The sequence below is a fragment of the Lethenteron reissneri genome, chromosome 15, assembly GCF_015708825.2.
Source record: "Lethenteron reissneri isolate LAM-NWPU_2019-01 chromosome 15, ASM1570882v1, whole genome shotgun sequence".
Taxonomy (NCBI): Eukaryota; Metazoa; Chordata; class Hyperoartia; order Petromyzontiformes; family Petromyzontidae; genus Lethenteron; species Lethenteron reissneri.
In genome coordinates this window covers 9,131,248-9,156,691 of record NC_083793.1, presented here as the reverse complement: position 1 = coordinate 9,156,691, position 25,444 = coordinate 9,131,248, and the positions used below count along the sequence as shown (strand labels likewise).

At 50.8% G+C, this 25,444-nt stretch overlaps 1 protein-coding gene across 2 annotated transcripts in view; it reads right to left on the bottom strand.

Annotated features, from left to right (window-relative positions):
- LOC133342668 (protein Wnt-7b-like) overlaps window positions 1-22,644 on the bottom strand; it is a 33,255-nt gene extending 10,611 nt beyond the window's left edge. For both annotated transcript variants that reach the window (XM_061551983.1, XM_061551984.1), the window contains exons 1-2: window positions 21,658-22,644; window positions 9,993-10,219 (exon numbers count right to left, since the gene is read on the bottom strand). In XM_061551983.1, the coding sequence (XP_061407967.1) occupies window positions 9,993-10,219; window positions 21,658-21,728 (298 nt within the window). In that variant the 5' untranslated portion in view covers window positions 21,729-22,644. The remainder of the gene's footprint in view (window positions 1-9,992; window positions 10,220-21,657) is intronic.
- Window positions 22,645-25,444: the final 2,800 nt, after the last annotated feature.

The following is a 25,444-nucleotide window of genomic DNA, read 5'->3' as shown; positions in this document are numbered from 1 at the left end:
TGGCGTGAAAGTGCGCGTGCACCCGCCTCTTCGGAGACGTTTGGCGAGTGTGGAAGAGAAAGCCAAACACCCTTCAAGAGATGTTCTCTCGAGCGCAATCGAGTGGAGGTCTTTTGCGGTGTCGCGAGAAGTTAATTGGAGTCCTGCGCCTTTGACAACGAAGGTAATTATTGAGGGCTTAATTCAAGACGCGTATTTTCCGAGTCGCTGTGACGCTCATGTCGACACGTGGCGATGTGGAGTACTCGATGTGGTGTGCGCCAGGTGCAGAATTAGTTTCCACCAGGACAGAATTGGGTGATGCGCATTGTACCGCCCCTGCTGTCAATCCACTGCTGGATGAAGGCCTCCCCAGAAATCTGCCGCCATCTCCGAGGATCTTTGCTCATGCAACGATCCAACGCAACATCTGCGCTCGAGTTGAATTCATCGTTCCTCCATCTCCGAGGAGAGACGTCATATGAATACATACTAATAACAAAAAAGGCTCTAAATGTACACCTCGCGCTGACAAATGTAATGAAAATCCCACGATGAGATGAGCGCGGCACAATCGTGTCGTCGTCGTCGTTGTTGTTGCTCAAAGTCGGCGAAGTTGAGCGGTCTGTAATGGAGAGTGACCGGGACTCCCCGTGACGCTTGTGGGACAGACCGACAGAGACACAACGACAACTTCCTCCCCCCCCCGTCACAGCGGGAGGGAGGCGAGTGCGCCCCCTGCCTGTGCTTGTGAGCGCAGTGGGAGCGGAGGTGCAATGGTTAGCGCGCCACCCCCCCCCCCCCTTCTCCCTGTGCTTGTGAGCGCAGTGGGAGCGGCGGTGCAATGGTTTAGCGTGTCGCGCTACGAATTCAGCAACCCGAATTCGACTCCTGCTAACGACAGATATTAAGCGACAGCGAGTATTTGGAACTGGTCTCGCTGCCTCCCCCTAGGTCGACTCAGCCTCAAATGAGTACCTGCATGCGGTGTGTAAACACGAGGGCCCGGGGAGACCGAGGCGGACAGGTGCGTGGTGGCGCGACGTGCCCACCTGCGCAGGTGCTCGCTAACAGCAAGCACTTGCCCCGACTGTCAGCTCGAGTCTATACGGGGGACCTTTGTGTCGGCGGGTGCGCGCCCGAAGCTCGTCACAGCGCGCATTGGCGTCACGGTCCCGTCACCCCGCGGGACCCGGGGCCGGAGTGGGGAACCCCGTCTGGCGGCGTGTGCGCCCCCCATCGCGGCTCCTCGTGAGCGAGTGCGCGAATTAATCCACCACCAACACCACCACCCTCTCCCCTAGAGCTCCTCCACCCACCACCTCGTTCATTGTGACCATTCGTCCAGGAGCCTCATTCCCCGCGTCTGTTAGCCACGACGAGAGGGCTTCAGCAGCAAGAGAGAGAGAGAAAGAGAGTTCGTGTCGTCTTGAGCCTCCTCCTCCTCCTCCATTGATACGGTCCATAGTTTGGTGTGTCATCTTTGTGCATCGGTAACGCGCTCGCCAAATCGGCGGAAGGACCAATGCGCGTGGAATTGCCCTGAATCCAGTCCACGCGTCCTACCACGACTGCCACCTTCCACAATTACCTTCACGAGTACCACCACCACTACCACCACTACCACCACAACTACCACCACTGCTACCAATACCACCGCCACCACTACCACCTCTGGCACTGCCACCACTACCACCTCCACCACTACCACCTCCACCACTACCACCACCACTGCCGCCACTACCACTACCACCACTGCTATCACTACCACCTCTGGCACTGCCACCACTACCACCTCCACCACTACCACCTCCAATCACTACCACCTCCACCAGTACCCACCTCCACCACTACCACTACCTCCAACACCACCTCTACCACCACTACCGCCACGACCAGTAACGCCGATGTCCGATGAGAGATACACGACTGTCTCCACGTGACTTTGGGAACTCTGGCAGAAGTTAAGATTGAATTCGTGCGTGTTGGTGTGTGTGTCTGTCTGTTCGTGTGTGGGTGGAGCGGTGACGCAATGATGAATGCATTGTGCAATGCACCCGGAGGCCTTATCAGTTTGACTCCTGGTCACGGCTAACATCAATTCCGAGTGCTCGACAAACCACTGCCTCGTACGCCGTGCAGGCCTTGGATATTTGCTCGCTAACGGCACTTGCCCCTCAACCGTATCTTAGAGGCTATACGGGGGATATTTGTCTTTGTCCGTGCGTGCACCCAGCGCTGTAGCAGCACGCGTTCTCGATTTAAATGAGCGCTCTCCCACGTCTCCCACGTCACGTGGGACGCGCCTGCCAATTATCGGACACGTGCAGCGTGCGTGTTTGTGCGTGTGTGTGTCTGCGTGTGTGTGTACGTATGTGCGTGTGTCTGTGTGCGTGTACGTGTGTGTCTGTGTGCGTGCGTATGTGCGTGTGTCTGTGTGTGTGCGTGTGTCTGTGTGTGTGCGTGTGTGTGTGGCTGTGCGTGCGTGTGTCTGCGTGTGTGCGTATGTGTGTGCGCATGTGCGTGTGTCTGTGTGTACGTGTGTCTGTGTGTGTGCGTGTGTCTGTGTGAGTGCGTGTGTGTCTGCGTGTGTGCGTGTGTGTGTGTGTGCGTGTGTGTCTGCGTGTGTGCGTGTGTGTCTGTGTGTGTGTCTGCGTGTGTGTCTGCTTGTGTGTCTGTGTGTGTGCGTGTGTCTATGTGTGTGCGTGTGTGCTTAACGACCTCTATATATAAAATTAATTTGCATTCGATCCGAGCGAGAGCAAATCGGTCGATCTGAGAAGACGTGGCAAGGCGCGCACCGCGGTGCGTTGCGAGTTCTGGAATTTGGAGAGAGCGAGGGAGAGCGAGAGAGGACATAAAACAACCCAACCGCGCTTGCCCTAACATGACCGCACTTGTGTACATGCGCGCATCTCTCTCTCTCGCTCCTTCTCCCACTGACTGTGTCGTTATCATCACGTGTCGATGCTGACGATTAGCCCAGCTCAAGCTACTTTGTCGAAACCTCTCCCACTACCAAGACGAAGACTCCCCCACCCCCGTATAGCCTATTAACGAACCATTGGGGCTGTTAGCGAGCACCTGTAGCTCCAGTGGCTTCCTAATATCGGAAGGAAGAGCGTTCCAGACGGCCGCGGAGGCGCATGTGAATACGCGCCCATGCAGTGGCCGTCTTTGTTGTCTGGCCAGCCACAAGCCCCGTTGAGTGTGCATCGTGTAAGCATGTCGGGGGCAGGCGAGACGAGCAACTTGAATGCATTGCGGGCAGCAGCAGGGTTAGACGACGAGAAACGTGTAGGAGAGTAATGCGAGAGAGAGAAAAAGAGGCGAGTTAGATGTCTTTGAGATCTCATGGGAAAACAAGAGACTGAAATATGAATGCGGTGTTGACGGGGGTGGGGGGGGGGGGGGCTTTGAAGGTTCCGCACGAGGCCGGGGGAAGCCTGCAAGCGAATCAAGTCGCGCGCTGAGCAATCTTCTTGACGCTGTTGGGATGCTGCAAACTGGGAGGAGATTTCGAGGGCACAGTTCTTGAGTCAATCTCGTGGAGAGGCCTCCATGGAAGGACGGCCATGATCACCATCGTATTTCAGATAGGTCACGACACATGCACAGTTTATAGAGAGAGATATACGGTATATATCTCATGTGCATTCGCATGATGTGATTATTGCGTAAGGATCTTGCTTGGTTTCCGCAAGCGCGGCTAATTAGACAGCCATGTAACTACCGTAATTTTCGTAATGATGTTACTTTTTTCTCTCCGGATTATTACACGAACTTTTCTCCCTTGCATTTGAAAGTAAAACGTTGGGGGATGCGTCCTAGAATGCGGAGAATAAATGTGGTCTTCTCGAAGACGCGTATTAGTAATTTTCCGTAAGACGGTTCTCCAGAGCGATACGGTACAAAACCAACACAGAGCACAAGATACCATCAGCCTTTCAAAAATCGCGTAGATTTTTTTTCTCCAGGTCCTCCGGAGTTTCCCTCCACATTTAGAATCAACATTCGTTTAGATTATTTAGGTTAATTTTGCTCATGATAAAGGTTTTTGGGGTTAGATCGCGTTATCTATAAATGTGTCGTAACCCTCCACCACCCGACACGGCCAATCAGTAAAAAAAGTGTCACATTGATAAAAGACAAAATAGTTCACTACTTCAGCCTACCGGTGTGTTGAAGAGTGAATCCACAGCATTTACAATTTTTTAGTTCGACGTTTCGTTGGTAATTACATGCAGCATCATCAGGCAATTTGCCAACCGAGTGAAGCCCTCCACTTGCTCCCGGTCTTAAATAGAGCAGCAGCAGGCTGACGTCATCATTTAACTCAATCAGATGCAGAGATCAGAGGCGGAGAGGGGGGCATTGTAATTATATAAGAGATTAGTAATCAGTTAATTGTTATGATTAGTAATCAGTTGTATATTAGTAATTAGTTGTAATGTGTCCTATTTAATAACTGAACCCAATCACTTTACCTAATCAGGTGCAGAAATCAGAGGTGGCGGGGGGGGGGGGTATTGTAATTATATACTACGTTAGTAATCAGTAAATTAGTGTGTGTTTCCCCTTTAAGGAATTGCAATTGTAATATGTATTATTTAATAATACGCTTCCAGGCCGCACTAAGCCCGTCGATGTCAGAGCGATTAAAGTTATTTATATTTCTCTCAATTCTAATTTGGCTGCCATACATTTCCACGTGATAAGCCACTTCGTTGAGTTTTCGTTTGTGACCAGGTCGCTTCTGAAAAACAAAGCTAATAATTCAGCGGGATTTCCCTGATGAAATAAAAAAATAGTTTTGTTTGCACACTTTTAAAAGTGACTTGCTTCATGTCCCTACACTTTGCACTCCTATCGTGTTTTACTTTGCAGTTGTAACGTCCTGACCAGCCCCGACTGGACATCTGTGAAAATGAGCTTTGTAGCTCATCGGTTTCCTCGGGGATGAATATTCTGATTCTGAATCGTCTTCGGGAAGACGGCTCTGTCCATCGAACAGCATTCTCCCTCTTTAAAGACACGCCACTCACATTGCATCGGTGGTACGACAAAACGAGCCCTCGTTGGCCACTGAGTGGCAGTGAGGTCACCGCAGCGCTTGTGCCAGGCTAGGTGCATCGGTGGTGCACACATGTGCAACACACACTCGCAAGACATCTACACGCACACACACAGACTATCTATATCTTAAGCGAGTCAAGGCTGTTTACGCCAAGTGGAACGCGTTTAGCAATCATCAGGCGCGTGCAGCATGCAACGACTCAATTCGGGAAAGATCACTTTGGTAAACGTGTCGTGTTGCGACGACGGGAATGAATTATGGCAAATTCCATGGCGTAAAGCGTTCGATTCTTCTGAATAATAATAATCATGCCTTCAACGCGTCTCAGTCAAGCATCCTGGGTGCACAACTACAAGAAAGCAGCTGATTATTGTGCACGGTGAGTTGTGTTTCGTACAATTTTACGTCGAATTGCGGCCGCATATCGTAAAGGGAGGGAGGTTCCACCATGCCTGTAAGATCGCCAGTTCACCGCCGTTGATTGAAGCAAGCCTGACCCTGCTGACGAGACACTGAATGTCGAAACCGTTCCGGAGTTTGCTCGTCTTGAAACAATGCGCGCTCCCAGAAGTCCGTGAGACTGACGGGATGAGTAAGAAGCGCGTTATTGTTTTCATGTTGGAGAGACGGACACGTGGAGACGTATTGCCCACTCAACATCCCCCCCCCCAATCTACTGCGTTCTGTGTCAACATTTTTTGAGACCTAATGTCTTGCAGAGACAGACATCGCACAAACTGCAAGGGGAGTTTTTAACGTTTTTCTGCCAACGACCATCGCCCACCCTCTCATCAACCAAGACCTCATCATCTTCACCTCGCACACCAACTACTCAGGTCCAGATCCACCCCCCCTCCCCCGACTCCCCTTCTGGGATCGCGCTGCCACCGCCGCCGCGGTCACCATCCCAGAATCCCAGCACCCAGATCCGGGAGAAGATTTGCGAATGGGAGTGGAAAAACGCCGACGCCGACAATATAAACACCTCATTCGAGACCCAAACATCAAACGCGTCCTCCTGGCTTTGACACTCCTCCTCCTCGAAGACACTGGCTGTCAACGCGCATCGGAACACCAATGGGACGACGCGCGCATCTCTCCGATGAATGAGAAATGAACGACGTTTCCGCAGAAGTGCGGTTGTGGCCGTGCAACCCAAGCCATGGGCCATAGCAACAACATCCACCGTCGGCTGTAATCCTCCAACGGATGGGCAACAGACAAACTACAGGAACTCTCCCCCAGTCTCGATGATGAAGCCCTCTCGACATTCGCATTCGTCCCGTGAACATATTGCCAAACGCACGCAATAATATATACACATTGTGTGTGTGTGTGTGCATTATTTGTTTGGCTTAACGTCTTCTTTTAAGACTCGGGATGCAATTACAAAGTGTCTGGCGTTTCCGCGAGCGCGATGACGACAGCGCGAACAAAGCCGCTTCAGTTGAGCGCAGCGCGCGTCGTCGAGGGAGCGTGTGAGCGACAAGACTTCCCCATTTTCTCCGCGAGAGCCTTTGTCTTGACTTGATTGAAAGCGATGCGTGTGCGTCCGTGGCATGCGAATGGAACCCGAAATTGACCTCACGGACACCACCACCACCGCCACCATCCCCGAACCGAGGAGCAGAAAGCTATAGGGGGCTCGCCAAACGTGTCAACCAATCGTGACCACGTGGAGAGGAACTCGTATCGGGGCAGTGTCGGGCCACAGCACCGGTGCTGAAATCTAAGTCCGGAACACCGTTCCCGAAAATAGTTTCGGCACGCCATATCCATCTCACTTTCATAATCATCATAATCATCATCACCACGACCCATGGGGCAGAGAGTCCGTCGGAGCCCACTGCACATTGAGTCATTTGTTTCCACTTTCGTGTGCCTTGTGCCAATCCGCCTTGTGCAGTGGCCGCATCTTTCGCCGCCGTGCATGAGAAACGCGTACAGAGACAAAGGCAACGGGACAAAGGCTGAGAGGCGCAGTAAAGAAGCACGGGGAGGTCCGTGCTTGGGATTGCATTGAGGGGTAGGAAGAGGAACACGCGGATTAGAGGGCAGACTCGTGTTGAGAGGCGTCCTATCGAAGGTGGGCTCGGCAGGGATGATGGGTGGCCAGTGGTCGAGTCTAACAACGTAGAGGTGGCTAAAGGTATGGGACGTGCCCGAGCGGACGTTCATCGCGGAGATGGAGCGATGAACATCGGTTTGCGTGCCGGTGCTACACGTGGATTGTTGCGTCGCAAGACCACGATGGATGTCGGCGGCTTGGGGAAGTTCTTCATCCAGCAGTGGATAGCTTTAGATCGTGGCTGATGATGACGACGATGATGATGACATCTGCGATCCCCGCGTTTCTGCAGTGTAAATGTTTAACTTGTGAAGTGAAAGGCTTGTGCCTCAGATGTTGTCATGGGTGAAGACTCATCGTTTTCTGGGAACGATGATCCATCATCAACGATGATCCATCATCGTTCCCAGTTGTGATGCCCGCATGCGTCATGCACACATTGGCGGGGGGGGGGGGGAGTCTGTGCACTTCACGAGTACATATTTTCGTTGCGTTTATTTTGATGAAAAACTCGATTTTGCGCCGTCGATAATCGTAATTCTTGGGGTTTTTGCGCGCCGGCAGGGCCCCGTCTTATACAGGAAGTGCTCTTACCAACAACGTCCGGTACACCAGCGGTGTTTGGCTAACGAGCCTGACTGCTTGATGAGACCCAGAACGCCGAATTACGGTCCAAAGTTTGCACGACATTTTGCTGCTGGTTAATCCGTCTGCTCGGCTTGGCGAGGGGCCTTTGGCGTTCGCCGTCGTCACAGAGGGACGGGCGATGACTCGTGGGGCGAGCCGAGGTGCAGAGCGGCAGCCAAAGGATGGAATGCGTCCGAGAGGAGGGTCACCGCCGAGGAGATGGAGCCACGGAATGAGGTCTGGTGCAAGTGCGGATCACGATGAACTCCTCGCGTTATTGTATTCAAATGTGGGTCACCTGAGCTGCGCGATGTCCGAGTTGACGTCTGTCCGCGTCATTTTCCGACAGACGTAGCTTAGCCCCGCTCACAGACATGGGTGACTCGGCAAGCTCAGTTGGGATAACGGAAGATGCGCAAATAATTAATTGCGTTAATTTCAAGAAATTACGTGATACTTTAAGCAATTATTTCATCGATTCGAGCTATCAATTTCAATTATTCCACCGCGCCTACCGAGTAAAGTATTGAGTAAACTCTGAAGTGGACGTGAACATAGAAATGCACTGAACCGCATGTTCCCAATGCCACTGATTATGACCGTCGTCATCATCATCATCATCAGCCATCGTCAATCTCGCGGCCTTGCAATGCCACAAATCCACCTCGCACGAGCTCGCCTCGCCGCTCCGTCTCCGCGCTGTGGACGTCCTCTCGGGGTTGGGCGTTCCCTCCTTTGGGATGCACGCAACGCAACCTTCAATTCTGTCGATGTTTGTTGTTGTTGTTGTTCGACAACCTGCTGAGCGGTGGCCCTGGCCCCCCCGGAGGCGTTGGCAACTTGCGACTCGGAAGCCGCGTGCGGCGGCTCTTTAAGGCCCGCTTCGTCGTGGCGTCGTTCATGAAGGACCCCGCCGTCTCGTGTTCACCCCGGTGCATTGCGGCTCTTGAAATGTTGATGTTATTTATTTTGTTTTACCGAATTGGAAAAAAATGCATTTTCTTGTTATTTTGGTTTCCGAACCTTAACCCGGCCCCACCGCACCGCAATTCACGTACAATAATTAAACAATCGTTATTACCGCTGTCCCCCATTATTCATTGGCTCAGACCAAGTATTTAACTCGATGGTGCCACCATAGATGGCATGGTTGTGGTATCGGTCTTATCAAATGAGAGCGGTTATCACACGATTGAATTTGAATAGCCAAAGCATAGAATTCTGGACCACTAATTTTCAAATACAAAAAAAACGAAAGAGTCCACGTTACCGCTGCCGTACAATTACAGAGATTGTACGAACTGGCCATCGCCGCCGTGATGTAATGCGTGCGCGGCAGGAGATGGGCAGGAGCAGTGGCGCAACGGCGCAGAGGGGGGGCGGAGGAGGGTTCCTATCGCGCTTGGAACCCTGAGGTTTGATTCCCGGCTATGTGCTGACACCAGCGGCGAGAGGATGGGGAAGGATTACCCCTGGAACCTATCCTGACCACCCCAAGGTGCGGCTGATGCGCTGAACCCGGCCCAGCGGAGGCGCGCTTTCAGCCGCTTGTCGCAGAGGTTCGCGGTTTGACCAACAGCGGCTGCCCTGAGTAATGCTGCGGGTGTAACAACAAAAAGAAACCACGCGCCGTCTGCTTCACGGTGGGCGTTAAAGATCCCGTGACGCCATTCGCGCCATTGTGTGCCGGCGTTATGATGTGGCAAAATGTACCAAATTGGAACAAAAAAATACCCGCAAATTTCTTAACAGGGATTTCGCATCGCAATCACCGCCCCCCTCGCCCCCACTATTACGAACATTTGGCAAGATCCTCTTTAAAAAATAAAATCACGAGACTCAGTGAGACATTCCCCGTGTAAATAAGCGGAACAATGATAATAACAACAGCAAAACAACAACAATGGTCAAACGACAACAACAACAAGAACAACCTCCACAACTCGCTCGGAGTGGGGAACACCCCTCGTGCGTCCGCTGATCGTCGACAAAACGCGCCGTGCGGTACACGCGCGCCACACGACGCACGCGCGTGCCACACGACGCACGCGCGTGTCACACGATGCACGCGCGTGCCACACGACGCACGCGCGTGTCACACGATGCACGCGCGTGCCACACGACGCACGCGCGCGCGCGCACGCACGCACGCGCGCGCGCACCACCACAGTGGCAAGCGCGAGCAACCGCACACCGCGTGTGAACTCCTCCGCCGAAATGAGGCCGAGTCGGGGCGCTTACCAACTTTGAGCTCCTGGCCGAACACCGTCTTCTCACCCAGCGCCGAGCAATTCCAGCGGCCGAATCGGAACTGGTGCTGGCACTCGCTGATTCCCAGCTGCGCGCCCTCGCCGATCACGATGATCGCGTCCGGACGGCTCTGGCACAGTGCCCGCTGCCGTGGCGCCAGTCCCGGGATCTTGTTGCAGATGATGTTCGCGCCCAGTGCCATGACCGTGGAAAGTGCCCTGCGGCGATCGGTCAAGGCAGGCAGGCGGGACGGACGCACGGACGGACATACACGCGGCGTGATGTTTGATGGTGCATTCTTGAAATGATTCATTCGTTCATTACATGTTTCGTTCGTTCGCATGCATGGTTAGGGTGCAGCCCTGTGAATGCTCGATCACTGGAGGGTGTTCTCGCGAGACAGTCGAGAGCAAGGCGTTGGCAACCTGCAGCTACGGAGCCGTACGCGGTGGCTCTTTAAGGACCGCATCGTGACCCGTTATTTATTAAGTACCCACTACCGTCTCGTATTCACCACAAAGTGCTTTGGCGGCTCTTGAAATATTGAAGTTTTATTTTTTTTACAGATTTCGAAAATAAAAATATCGGTAGCCGGACCCTGATCTCGTGGATCAAACGTCCCGCGAAAGATGCCCACACACTTTACCCCTACGACACGGGACCTGGCGATCAACTAACTGTGGTTGCACCCAGTCATACATACACATACACACAGTATATATATACTGTGTGTATATATATGTACTGTGTGTATGCCGCACCGGGAGATCGAAGTCGGAGATATTTGAATTGCGAGTTCCAATGTTGCCAGCCATTCCCAACACCGCATCAGCATCGCCTGGTGCTGAAGGCAATTGACAAAAGGGCAATGCGTTTGGAAAGCCGCTCATGAGCCTATATCGTGCAGGATACCGTCGACGCGACGGCGAGAAGACGTTGTCGTAGACGTGGTACTGACGAGGAGAGCGGAACCAACAATCGAGAGAAACACGTCGACGGACATGGAAGCACAAGGGTGAAGATCGAGAGGAAGGCATCGACAGCATCATCGTGATAGGTGGTTCCGAGCGGTGATGATGAATGACTTTGGGGCGGACGTGGAGATGATGGCCCAGTACACGAATGAGTGGAGAAAGAGGGCAGGAGGAAGGAGTAGCGTAAGCATAGCAGCGAGCGGACTTCGTAAACAGAACCTAGGCAATTCGTCACGAGTACAGCACACCACCGGTGTGTTGGAGAGCAAAGCCACAACATTTACAATCTGAGTACGACGTCTCGCCAGTAATTACAACTAGCTTCATCAGGCGACAGCCAGATGTGTGGCTTGGCTCTCCAACACACCGGTGTGCTGTACTCGTGACGAATTGGCTACGTTCTGTTTACGTGACAACCCTTACTAATTCACTGTGTAAGGTAGTTGCGGGTTGAACGACACATTTATATATTTACGCGATCTAACCCCTCAAAAAAAACTATTATGGCATGATATTGGACGCGAAAGCCGACTACGTGTTAAACTTCATTTATACCTTGACATAAGCTTTCGTGACTTCAAGAATTAATATTCTTTGGGTCTTTCGGTAAAGTCAAGGAGGTAGAAAAATTAAAAATTAAAATACATTTTTTTACCTACGTGACTTTACCGAAAGAACCAAAGAGTATGGATTCCTGCAGTCACGACAGCTTCAAATCGATATGAATTTATTCCATTCGCACTTAACGCTCTTCCGCCTAGAACGAGGGGTGGGCCACGAGTTCGCATTGAGTATCTTATGCATATCATGCGCGCTTCTCCACTGGAGACAAAGCCAAGAAGACGAGTGGCATGTCGTGCCATGAGTCAATTCCTTGCCTCGCTCGTCGTGTGCATGGTATCGACACTCGGGCTGTCAAACAGCGAATCCACGTATTGCCTCCTCTGTTGCTTATGGCTTTATTTTGGTGATTTCGAAAACTTTTATGGTTTGGCCATGTTTGTTTGTTGCAGTACGGAGTTAGAATGATGGCTTTAATCTAAGTTGTCTTGTGGTTGTTGTTGTTGTTGTTTGATTTACATCCCACTGGGATTTTTGCACAGCGTTTGTGTACGGTGCTTTTTTCTGGAAGACTTTGCAGTTTTTTCCTAGATTTTTCTGTTTGCGCATAGTCACTTTAAGATGTTCCTTGTTCATGTTTTTTGTTTGTTGCGGTGGCACCAGATTCAAGAGCCGAATAGCTCACAGGGCTACACCAAATACATGAAACTGACAAAAACTGAAACTGTTGCAGGGACTTGAGATGCGGTTGTATTTCCTACGCTCCGTCTACATATACGTAATATTAACACACACACACACATATCCGCCTAATTGAAAAGCGTTGGAATGAGATACTCAAATTGTTGGCGATGTGCTGACGGAAGAGATACCTCGCAGCGACATTGCGTAGCGAGGGGTAAAATGGTTCAGGAACATCGTCAAACGCGCCTACACCGCATTCTCCTGATTACAAAACACTCGTCTCTTTGAATCTCCACTATTTTAAAGGCAAATGACGTCTTGGGTTGCGTCTCATAATGTGGCACGTGGGGGTTGATGTGACCAGATTTGAACCTTTTTTTTTTACACCTGGCGCATGTTTGTTTGCGTGCCTCGTGTTCCCAGAGAGTGTTGTACTTTACTTACAGGCACCGTGATTTACGCCTCGCGTTCCCGGAGCGTGTTGTAACCCAGAGCGTGCGGCACTATACTTACACGAACCGTTATCTACGACAATGCGCCGTTAGTCCCGTCGTGCGGGCATAAGCTCAATAGATGCGTGCGCGTGTTCGCGAAATACGTTGAATAACCGATTGCAGTCCCGACTGTGCGATTTTACTGGAGATCTGTTATAAAGAGCTTCATAGCTCATCGGATTTCTCCAGGATAAATACAGATTCCGTGCACCGTATCATCTACGGAGTAGACATGCGCATGCACGATACAATGATTTTGTTTACAAATACACGTGGGACATTTATTAGCAATTGTATGACTATCATTTACGAGCTTTGAATAATTGTAACCAAAAAAAAACCACACGCTTGAATTTGTGAACTTTTACGGCAATGTGTGTAGAGGCCTTTAATTAGTGTAATTGGCCACATATATGTCTGTGTGTATACACAGACAAAGACCCCCCAGTATAGCCTTTACAGACTCGTGGGGCAAATGCTGTTAGCGAGCACCTATGAAGGCCGGAACGGCGCTGTATATTTAAAATAAAGACAAAGATCTGCCGTATAGCCTGATCAGACTGTTGGGGCAAGTGCTGTTAGCACTTATGTAGACCGCACGGCACACGAGGGGGTGGGATGGTCAACACCACGTCCGGCCGCCTTTGTCTCCCGAGTGGCGATGTTTACACACCGCACCGGGTACGCATTTGAGGCTGAGTCGACTTAGGGGAGGCTCAGGACCGGTTCAGAAAATCGTGACTGGTGTTGGCCACTAGCGGGAATGAAACTCGGGTCGTCTGTTGCGTAGCGTAGCACAGCGCGCTAACCACTACACTACCGCTCCCCTAATATATATACACACACAAACACGCAAACCATGTATGCGCGCGCGCGTGTGTGTGTGTATATAAATGCACACACGATATGATAACCAAGTTCGATTCCCAGCCACGGCTAACACCAGTGACGAATTGTATCTGACCCATTACCAAGTATGGTTAAACAACTCATCTGTATATACTGCGACGACGTGGTCGGGACTTTCACGCCAGCAGTGGATTGACACGTGGTTATTTTTTTTTTGCGCATTAATATTATTCATTTTAAACGTTGTTTACGCATAGCTATGAGTGTATATGTATTTATATACATACACACACGCGCGCCGGGGCTCAGCCACGCGTTAAATGTGATTACCGTTAAGTTAAACATTAAACGCAAACATTGCACATTGTCCATCAAGTCTCGGCTGGGGATGTATTTAATTGTATAGGTCAGTAGGTCAAACGGAGCGTTCTCTTGTAGACCGGAACAATGGACGTGACGGGCGAATTAATGAATTTGAATGATTCTGTAAAAAGAAACAATTCACGGCGCCTTGTCAATGAGTTCCCTGCTGCATGGAGGCATTTGGCGGACCCGGATTGCAACAAACATTCCCATTAAAACGACGTTACGCACTTCAAAAATGTTACGCACAATACCGGTGTTTTGGGTTAGATCGCGTAAGTATAGATGCGTCGTAACCCACCACCATCCGACACAGACCAATCAGTGAGGTTAATCACGTAAACACAACGCGCCAGCTACTTACGACTTCAGCCCGCCGTTGTGTTGGAGAGTAAACCCACAACGTTTACAATGTGATAGCATCGTGACGTTTCGCCGGTGATTCTTGTGGGTTTACTCTCCGACACACCGGTGGGCTGAAGCAGCAACTAACTGGCACGTTTAGTTCACGTGGCAAACCTTACTGGTTGGCTGTGTCGGGTGGTGGCGGGGTACGACACATTTATACTTACGCCATCTAACCCAAAACACTTTTTTACGCATAAAATCGGTAGCGTCAAACTTTTATGCTTTTTTACAATCCTACACCTACACGGTTTCATTTGCAACGTCGTCGAACGCTGACTCGGCAGTTCACGTTGCAATTTCGGTGCATTCAACGGGACGTGCAGCGCGTGGGGCAGTGGTTAGCAGCACGACGCCACGGCTAACATCAGTGGCGAGCGGCATCTGAACCCGCCGCTTTGCCACGATCATCTAGCGGTGGACGACATCGACACAAGGGCCGCATGCGTCGCTGTGTCGAGCGCGGAGCGGTGACGCGGTGGTTGACCCATTGCGCTGTGAACGGGGCCACTCGAGTTCCATGCCGGGGCCACGGCTAGCATCAGCTACGAGTGATATCTGAACTCGTCCTTGATCGATTATTCACGAACGCCTTCCCTCACCGACACCGATGTAGCTGGAGTATGGTACAACAACTTCCATGGCTGCTCGGGACGTGGGGAGACCTGCACCATGATGACCAATGACTAAACGTGTGTATGATTGCAGTGCTTGCACGTGTATATATGTGTGTGTGTAATTGTTGCAATGGTTATGCTGTGGGTGACTTTACAAAGTCAGATTCAGAATCGCACGCCAGCAAATCCCATTCAGTCCTTCTGGGATGTGGTAGCGCGCTAATCAGGACAACAGTAACACGCAAACTCAACACGTTCACCTTACAAAAAAACAATATAACACACGATATACAATTACTACAATATATAATCGCCTACGTTTCCGTGCAATTAAGGAGCCTTGCCCGAAACGTTGCCTATTATATTTATTTAAGGCCACACTGCTATTAAGGAATGCGTCTGAATTGTGTTTGTGTGCACACCGCTTGCCAACGCAGCTGCAGCGGCACAGAAAATAATTCAATTACCCAATACGCGTGTTTGTTTATTCACTATACGGCAGCTCAGTATATTATTTACATGCCTGGTTTTTTGTGTGTTCTTTAAGTGGGTTGCTTGTGTTGCCTCCGAAACCTTGTGATTTTTATTTTATTTTTATTTTACTTTTATTAATTTTAATTTTACATGTTTTACCTACGTGACTTTACCGAAATAACCTAAGAATATGAATCCTTGCAGTCACGAAAGCTTCAAATCTAGAAGTAAGTGGAGAACGTTGGCTCAGTGGTTCGCTCGCTGCACGGGGCTACGTGGATGAACCCCCGGCCACGGTTAGCAAACGTGGCAGAGGATCGCATGAACAACACGTTCAACGCACACACAGAGACAAAGATCCTCCGTAAAGACTTAGCAGACTGTTGGGGCAAGTGCTGTTAGCGAGCACCTATGAAGGCCGGCACGGCACACAAGGGGGTGGGTGGCTAACACCTGGCCCAGCCGCCTTTGTTTCCCCAGTGGCGATGTTTACACACCACACCAGGTACTCATTTGAGGCTGAGTCGACCTAAGGGAGGCCCAGGACCGGTTCAGATATTCGCTATCACTGGTGTTAGCCGCGAGTGGGAATTGAACTCGGGTCGCCGAATTCGTAGTGCAGCGTAGCGCTAACCACTTACTCTACCGCTCCCCACACATAAAACACACAACACACACATGCATACAACACACACATACATACAACACACACACATGCATACAACACACACACACACCACACATATGCATACAACACACACACACATACAACACACACATAAAACACACAACACACACATAAAACACACAACACACACATGCATACAACACACACATACATACAACACACACACATGCATACAACACACACACATACAACACACACACACACCACACATATGCATACAACACACACACACATACAACACACACATACACCACACATATGCATACAACACACACACTCATACAACACACGTACAACACACACACATGCATACAACACACACATATATACATACATACAACACACACACAACACACACACACATGCATACAACACACACATACAACAAACACACGTACAACACACACATACATACAACACACACACAACACACACACATGCATACAACACACACATACATACAACACAGACATGCATACAACACACACATGCACACAACACACACATAGATACAACACACATACATACAACACACGTACACACAACACACACACGTGCACACACCGAGTCAGCGTGCCGGCTCCCCGTGTTCCGTGCGGCGGAGACGCATTCCGCGCAGGTGAATCGGGGCGTTTTAATCACCGCGACTTGAGTGGCGTTTGTTTTTTTGTTTGAGAGAGAGAGGAAGAGAGAGAGGGGGGGGCAGAAGAAGATGCCTTACGAGACGACGGAGCTCTCCGTGCCGCCCTCTCATTAAGGGACACTCCGAGGAGGGAGTTTTCAAGTAACGATCCCAGCACCTTTCGGTTGTGTCACTCTCTGTTCCTCCGAGTGGCTCTACCCACGTGGCGTCGGTCACGGTGCCAAGAGCGGCGTGTTCCAGAACGGCTCGCGGAAGCAGGATTCACAGAAGTTATTTTGGAGATAAAACTTGATTCGAAACTTTCGTCACTGCAGAAATTCCTTTTTGGTTTTTTCGGTAAAGTCACGTAGAAAGAAAATAAATTAAATAATAGAATACGACGTTTCCATTGCAACACAAGCAGTCGTCATCAAGTAGAACTAAATTTGAGAAAGAGAGAGACAAAACACAGACACGGAGACACACAGACAGACACACAAGTAGAGAGAGACAGCACAGAGACACACTGAAAGAGACACACAACATAGACAACACAGAGGGAGATCCCTTTCCAAAGTGAGCGTGTTTTTGCACGCACGTCTTCTCCTTGCGAGCTCAATAATTTTTACGTTCATTCTCTCCCAAATTTCGCTGCGTCGTCCCGAGACCAAGAATCTAGTTGGGGCCGTAGGCAGTAGCAGCACAACCTCTCGGCGGCGTGCTGTGGAGAACGGCGCCACGGAAGCGGATATCACAGAACTTCTTGTGAGATGCCTCCCACGTGACCTATATAATGTTTCCATTCACACACCGGGCAGCGCGTCGCTTCGTACACTTCATAGACACTTCCTCCTTCTTAAATAACCTCAGCGTCATTGCATCACGCTCACTCCGCCGTGCCTGCAGCTGTAATGAATTGATGATCTATTGAGCGCGATTGCGTGGTTACACATGGCACGCGAGCTAATCTGCTCAACAACCACGGCCGATATCCGTGTTTCGATTAAAGCCACGTGAACGCCTTGCGAGAGAGAGAATGAAAGGAGAGAGAGTTCACGTGAACCTGGCTACTGGGCGTTCGTGTCGCGAGACAGCACCAAGTTTGATCCCTTTGCCGTATCGATGTGCGGAGGGAACGACGCTTGCTTAAACTGCCGCCGCTGCTGCTGCTGCTCCAGTCATTCAATTCAACCTTCGTTTCTTTCCGACGGCCAATTATGTAAATGTCCCTCCTTGGCGCGGACCCAAATTCGCATTCCTCCCCGTTATCTCGAGATGCAACTGGATATGCGGCTACCTGCATGCGTGCGCGCGCGCCAAGGCATGAGCCAACTTCCATTGCGAAAAGATCTAAAGAATGCGACCAACCACCACCACCACGACTACAACGGCGGCGGCGATGATGATGATGATGTGTATATCGCAGTTCAATCCGACATGCATCCTGGTTGCAATAAATTAAACTGAATCGCCCTCTTGAAAATCATACCACCCCCCCCCCCTTACCTCCACCACCCCCCCCTCTGCTCTCTCAACCACCTCGCCACTGTACGTGAGTCGAGTCGAGGCGTTCGAATACCAAAGCGGTCACCTGTAGCCGACGGCTTTAGGGCGCGTTGCGTGTCTCCGTGTCTCCGCTTTCATTGCGCAACGCAGCCTCTGGGACCGATTCTTAGAATTGACAAACACGCTTTTGCTTTTTCTCTTTTTCTCGAATGCTTTTTTCGTCTCTCCAACTTAAGTCGCAAACGTTCACGCGCGGGGCATTGCTCCATCCGCCTAGCCGTGATTTTAGCGCGACGAGAACGCGAGCCGCGTTCCCCATCTTCGTGCGGCTCGCGTTTGCGGAGAGCAAGAGCCGAAATGTTACATCGAGGTGCCCTGATGGGCCAGATGATGTCTGCTCCAGGAGAAGTAGCGGTATGGCGACTCGTCGCCGTGATGATTGTGATGATTGTGATGGTTGTGATGAATGTGATGACGATGATGATTGTGATGACTGTGATGATGCCTCCCTCAAGAGTATTTCTATCCTCGTTTAAACGGACTCGATTAAAATCACTCACGCTTGGGCGCCAATGTCATTTGACAACATCCTTGATGTCGTTATTATTACGTTTTTTTTTTATTCTGTTGATTGTGAAATAATTCGATTTCGTCTGCCGACCGAGTTCCCCATTAAAACAAAAAGAGAGAGAGATTCTTAGCTCAACCGGCTTTACTCTGGAAATAAACTTCTCATTCTGATGTGCGAACGAGCCGGTTGAGTCTGTGTCTACATGTCCCACGGTTCTGTTCCGGGCTGTGACTACAGTCTCCACGCACTCCAGCAGAGATTGTAATTGTTCACGTGTGCATCATCATCATCTTCAGGTAACCACAGCTGCTGCTGCTGCTGATGATGATGCTGCTGATGATGATGCAATGTGCGGACAAAGCGGTTTCTGGGGTTCCTGGCCCCGTGAGCTTCACGGACGATCGAACCCAGCGATATTGTGCGTCGTTTATTTGAAAATATCATTAATCAAGACAATAATAAATTATTATCATCCGGGGTTAAAGCGCAATTTTTTTGAAAACTATATAAAATCCATGCGTACGCACGACTTTTCTTGTTTACTGAAAGCATTCGACGGCCAATTGGTGGCCACTTTCCGTTCACTTCTCAAGCTACTCGCTGCGCGACTTCGCTGTGACCTCAACAGAATTACTCCGAACGCGCTCCGAATCCCGTCGGATCTCTGAAGCACGCTGACTCCGACAAGCTGCGAGCTCGGTTGCTTTCTACCACGAGCACTGCGAGACCGCCGGAGAAGAGCCTCACGTCGTCCACTCGCGATGCGAGGTCGCCGGATGTGGGACAGCAGTGAATTCTTGAAGCTATTTGTGCGGAGTTTTGAGCGTCGCACTCTTGCGTAACAATGCGTGCAGCAGTTGCACAGTTATATATACACACATTCGTTAACAACGCTTTCTTAAAAGCTAAAATATCTCTAACAGGCGACGTTTTGGGTCATGGACCTCCTTCATAGCACACGATGTATCCATACGTATATATGTATAATCAACTTGACAGTCGTAGGGTTCCTATGGGCATTAATTCTAGATTTGAAGCTTTCGTGACCGACAAAACCTAAGAGTATTTATACGGGCACTCCCATTTCTTCTCACGTAAGCCCAAACGCTCATTAACGAGACATCCAAACATCCAAATCTTGGCGGCACCTTCCAAAAACAAGAGTCCTGAGACTCGGCGAGGTATTCGTTTGGATACTTTCTGGACAGTCAACCTGTGCACTGGTCAGCGCGTGGCGTGATGGACCAGCTACCTGGATTCTTGGACTCGATTAATAACGGAAGCGCTCTCCTGTCCCCTTTTAAACCCCTCTCCCTTTAACACGCGCTGACCAGCCCGGCGAAGTATAGTCAAACACCCCTCCCCCGCTCCCGCCACGACCGACAGAGGTGTACATTCTACTGTCATTCATATCAGGTATCATCAGCCCTTGGAAGGAGCTTCTTTATGGGCAAATCGCAGGCGTTTCCTGCAGGGCCATAGAAGTTAACGAGACCGCGCGGGCGCGCGAGGCCGCTCAGTGATGTGGTCAGTGAATGTTGACGTTATCTCAACGAGTTGGGATAAGGAGGGTGGTTGCAAAAAAAAGGTGGGTGGGTGGTGGGGCGAGAGGGAGAGAGAGAGACACGGGAGGGTGGTGTGGGGCGTGGAGTTGGGTGGCATGATGGCAACAGGCACTCGGGTGTTGATCTCCGAGGGCAGGTTTCGGGCGTGCAGGTGAAAGTCGGCGGGGCCCGCGTGCACGCGCACGTGCATTAGGCTCATTAGCGCGCGGTGCTAATCGCTTTAATTGCTGTTAACTACCCGGGCGATGTCCACATTTGTGAGGACTGGTGGCAAAGAAAAGTTCCGACCTCCTGAATGACATTCTTTTTGACTGTTACAATTTGAGACTTTTTTTATTGACTTCAAATGCGTGGTTTGACGATGTATTGCACACGGAGGACACACAGGCACGGCTATTCACGACGTTGTTAGCGATATGGGGCATTGGTTGGCATCTCGATTTCGCTCAAAGTAATTGACGAAAAATGATACACTGTGGTACAGAGTTAGCGATTGGGTCTGTTAGCATGCGCCGCGTTCTAGCGACCTCACTGATGTCGGTATAGGTACGTCGAGACACGCACACAAACAATGCTCACTTTTCGCAGGAGGAAACCTTCAATCGACACATGCCAATATCACCTTTTCACAATGGCTCAGGCGACATTACTCGCGCCGAACTCGCTAGAGTCGACGTGAATCGTGCGCATGTGAAATAACTCAACCGTGTGTTGAGAGTGTCTGGACTGCATGGCCAAAACCACAGCGTACAGCGAAATAGAACATGGGCGAGAGTGAAGGGAGGAGGGGGGTCCCTACCCATCGCGAACGAGCTGAAAGAAAGTCGAGAAGGGAGGAAAAGAACATCGGATGAAAGGTGACAGGTTGATGATGAACAAGGTAAGCACCGGGACCGAGACAGAGACGCAGGGTCCACAGTGGCTGAACGAGGATTTGAAGGATCGTGGAGTGGACGCAGAGGTTGATGGCCCACGATCAGGAATGAGTTGGAGACAGCAGAGCAGGAAGGCAGCACAGACCACCAGCCACTAAGCGGTGCCGTGACCAAGACGAGTAAACACAGCAGCCTGCAGACTTTTCCGCTTCCAAGTCTCCCTTTACGATCCTCACACCGACGCGTTCCGATTCATTTATTAGACATCATCGTCATCATCGCCGCAGTGGCGCAGACGTCGCGTTAATGAGCGCGGTCGCGCGTGCCCGCAGACGCCGCGTCATCGCAGGCTCCGCGTCACAACACCGCGCAACGAGTCCGCGTTTTAAACGAAAATCGAGCTCTTACCCGATACGAAAGTAGAAGACCGCAACAGTCAGGAGGCAATGCAGTATCCAGCGGCTGATGCGCGCATACATGATGCTGTCCGTGTCGCCGACTCGCCTCGCGCTTGGCAGTTCGCGGTGTGTGCGCGCGCAACGGGTCGACTGCTGATACGAGTTGAGCGTCCGAGGTGTCTTGATGCTTGCTTGCTTGCTGCTTGCTGCTGATAATGATGCAGCCGGGATGGATTGTCTCTCGTTGTGCTGCTGAGGCGCGACTGTGTCCCGGTTCAGTCACGCAGCTCGGCGCTGCTCAAACAGTTTTCGTCCCTCGGTGGAGAGAGAGAGAGAGATCGTTCTTCTGTCGTCTCCTCCACGCGCGGTCTCCGCATGACTCGCTGATTGTCGCCCCGGATCTTTCGTCCGACGTGATCCGCATTCGGGCTGCAGATGCCACAGCAGAAGCCGCGGCCTCGTATATATAGAGACAGACAAGCGTGCGCGCGCGCGCAAAAGCGCTGATGTAACTTTGTTAATAGTTTTATGTTGCTCGTTTTGTAATGCCACCACTACCACCACCACCACTACTACCACCACCCACCATCACCACCCACCGCACCCCCGCCACCCCCCCCCCCCACCTTCTTTCTTCTACGTCTTGCTTTTTCTTATTTTTTTCCTACTTATTATTCGTACTCTCCGTCTCTCGGCCCGGTGTCTAATAGCTAAACCGTGGCGCGCGCAAAAAACCGCAAAGCCGCGATTGACATTTGTTCTGAGTGGAGTAATTGTGTAAGTGAGCGAGTGTGTAGGTGAGTGTGTGTGTGTCCGTGTGTGTCTGTCCGTGTGTGTGTCTATGTGTGTGTGTCCGTGCGCGCGCACGTGGCCAGGTTAATGCGCGCGTGTCCGCGTGTTGGGGGGCGCGCAGGAGAGCGAGCGAGTGAGCGAGAGCGACTATATCATCATCATCATCGCTGGCTGTGTGCGCGCGGTGTGTCTGGGCGTGCACCTCGACAGTTGCTCCCGTCAACTCCCTCCCTCGCTCTCTCTCTCTCCTCTTCCCCTACCTTCCCTCTCCCCACCGCAGCCAAACCACCTGTCAGAGTCGAGAGTGGAGGGGTGGGTGGGTGAGTGAGCGAGCGATCGAGCGAAAGGGTGGGGTAATTCAGTATCAGCGCAGAAGCGCTGACCACAGTACGGCACGCGTCTCACGAGCCGTCCCGTGTACTACTCGTGCTCCTTCGCCGAGGAGGATGAAACGTTCGCGTCTCTCGTGGTCGACTAAGCCTCGACCGAATGGTCCGGGAGAGAAGCGCACGGCCGCCCTCTGTACGGAGTCGTGCACGTTCTCTTTGCTTGTAAGCATGAGGCTTCTCCGAGGTTCCTTTTCGAATCGCCAAAAAATAAAAAATATAAACGCATCGTGAATTATACAAACACGCTAATTGCGGAACCCCTCCTGAAAACCGGTCTTGAGACTCGGCGCGGTCTGTGTTCTGGCTCGCAGTGATCGAGCACAGCCTGCTGCTCAGTGCTCACCACCGCGGAACAATCTGCCGATCCGTGATTTTGTTTTGATTTTGTTTTGTTCTTCGCTTTGTCCGAATGCGCTCTTCGTATACGCTCGCTTTGCTCACCTCGGATGCTTATTCGCATGTTGTACATTGTGTGGGGGAGGCAGTAGGGCCCAGTGCTTCGTGCGATGTGCTATGAGCCCAGACCCTACCCGAGTTCGATTCCTAGACCACGGCTTTAGCATCGGTGGCGAGCGATATCTGAACTGGTCCGAAGTCTCCGCGTTCATCAACTCGCAGTGACCAGAGCGGTGAAGTATGGTCGAACAACACCCCTCTTTGACCCAGCGTGCGGAGGCCTTCATCCAGCAGTTGAGTGACAAAGGACTGTACCATTCAAACTATTATCACACGAACATAAATAATCATTGTGTACGTGCGCATGCAGTATGCATATATCCACTGGAGCTTCGTGGCTAATCATGACACGCGTGCGATTGAATGCTATGCAATTATTTTAATGGCCAAATGCGTAATTACGGCCCAAAGCAGCTATTTATCTAATAACGTCGATATCTCACCGCAAATTAGTGTGTCTCTAATGACACCCGCCTAAGCCTCATGGCCACAGTTGTCTCGAATTATAAGTTGGCGATGCTGCTGCGGCTGCTGCGTTGGCAGATGGCGCACACGCACGAGACTCAACACACCTCGTCAACAAGACCGCCTTGAAACAAAAAGAAAACGGACACAAATATGATAGAACGACGTTTGGGGCAATGGACCGTCGTCATGGCGAGATTGTGATGCGATGGTTAAGCTCGCTATGCAATGATAACCCGGCCACCTGAGTTAGAGTCCCGGTCACGGTTAACACCCAGTGGGAACTGATAACCCAATGCGCCGTGGGGCTTCCCCCCCACTGCACCAAGCTGTCTGTGCTCACACGGCTCAGTTGAGTCGACGCAACTTGAGCCGATTCGCTTAAGTCGACGTAAATCCTGCTCACGTGAAAAACGACCGCAGTTTATCTCGATCCGCAATGTAAACACTGCGTACAGCGCATTTTAAAACACGGGCGAGAGGTGAGGGCCTTCATCCAGCAGTGGATCGACAAAGGGGTTGTAGACGGAGACACTTCACCCATCCCACAAAAAATAAGAGTTGCTTCTACATTACACCTATCTGAGTTTCGCAGACGGATCTGTTCATTTCCATGGACCCCATCAGTGTGCGCGCGCGTAATTACGACAACCATTCCCTTTGTTGGATATGTATTTATTTTTCCCCAGGAAAGTCTCGCAGAATCTCAAAACTCCTTCGCACGAGGATGCTGCTACGTCGGGATGTTTGGCCAAATACCGTTGATGAATGTTTGGCTGAAAATGGGAGGAAATGGGAATTCCGGGAGAGGAAAAAACCTCCACCAGCTCACACGAGGGCATGACACTGCGATGAAACCCACTTGCTTCAATCGACTCGCTGTACTGCCATCTCCTGGCCACCTCGCGGTCATTTCAAGAGCTCTCAGAAGTAATTCTGTGACACCGTCTTCCGCGGACCATTCTGTGCACTGCTCTGCGAGAGAAATGCACAACTTGGTCTCATCAACACGAGAGTTTCACAAATGTCTGTGATCCACTCACCCCTCTTGGCATGGCCACCGTGCATGATCGCATGCGCTGTGGCCATGCCATGCGTGGCAATTCATTTAATCGGAAGCTTAAATTAACTGCGCAGTCTGCACGTGCTGCAATTGTGTAGGCGAGATGGAGAGAATAAGTGTCGGGGGGTTGTTCTGATTTGGAGTCACACCGCGCACTGGAAATTCAATGTGACGTTGACGAATGTACGTATTTCCAGACTGAACCATGGCTGGAGGGGTTGACGGTCACAGCTCCTGTCACCGATGACTGCACAAAAACATCACGTGACATTTTGGTGTTCACTTCAATCTGACCACAATGGCCAGGTCCGTTTGACTGCCGTGGAGAAGAACGTGTTTGAAAGGGGAGAGAGTTCATGTGTGTGTGTGAGAAAGAGAGAGAATGTGACGATTTGGCTGACAAGGACAATTTGGAATTTATTGGAATATCATTGGAGGGGGTTGGTTGGTGGGGGAAGAAAAAAGACAAAGAGTTCAGGCTTAAATTTTTACTTAAAACTTTCGTGACTGCAGGAATTCATATTCTTTGGTTATTTCGGTAAAGTCGCGTAGATAGAACATAAAAGAAAAATGTAAAATAAAAAATTGCATTTTTTTATACAAATAAAAAAATGTAAAACAAAAAAACTAAA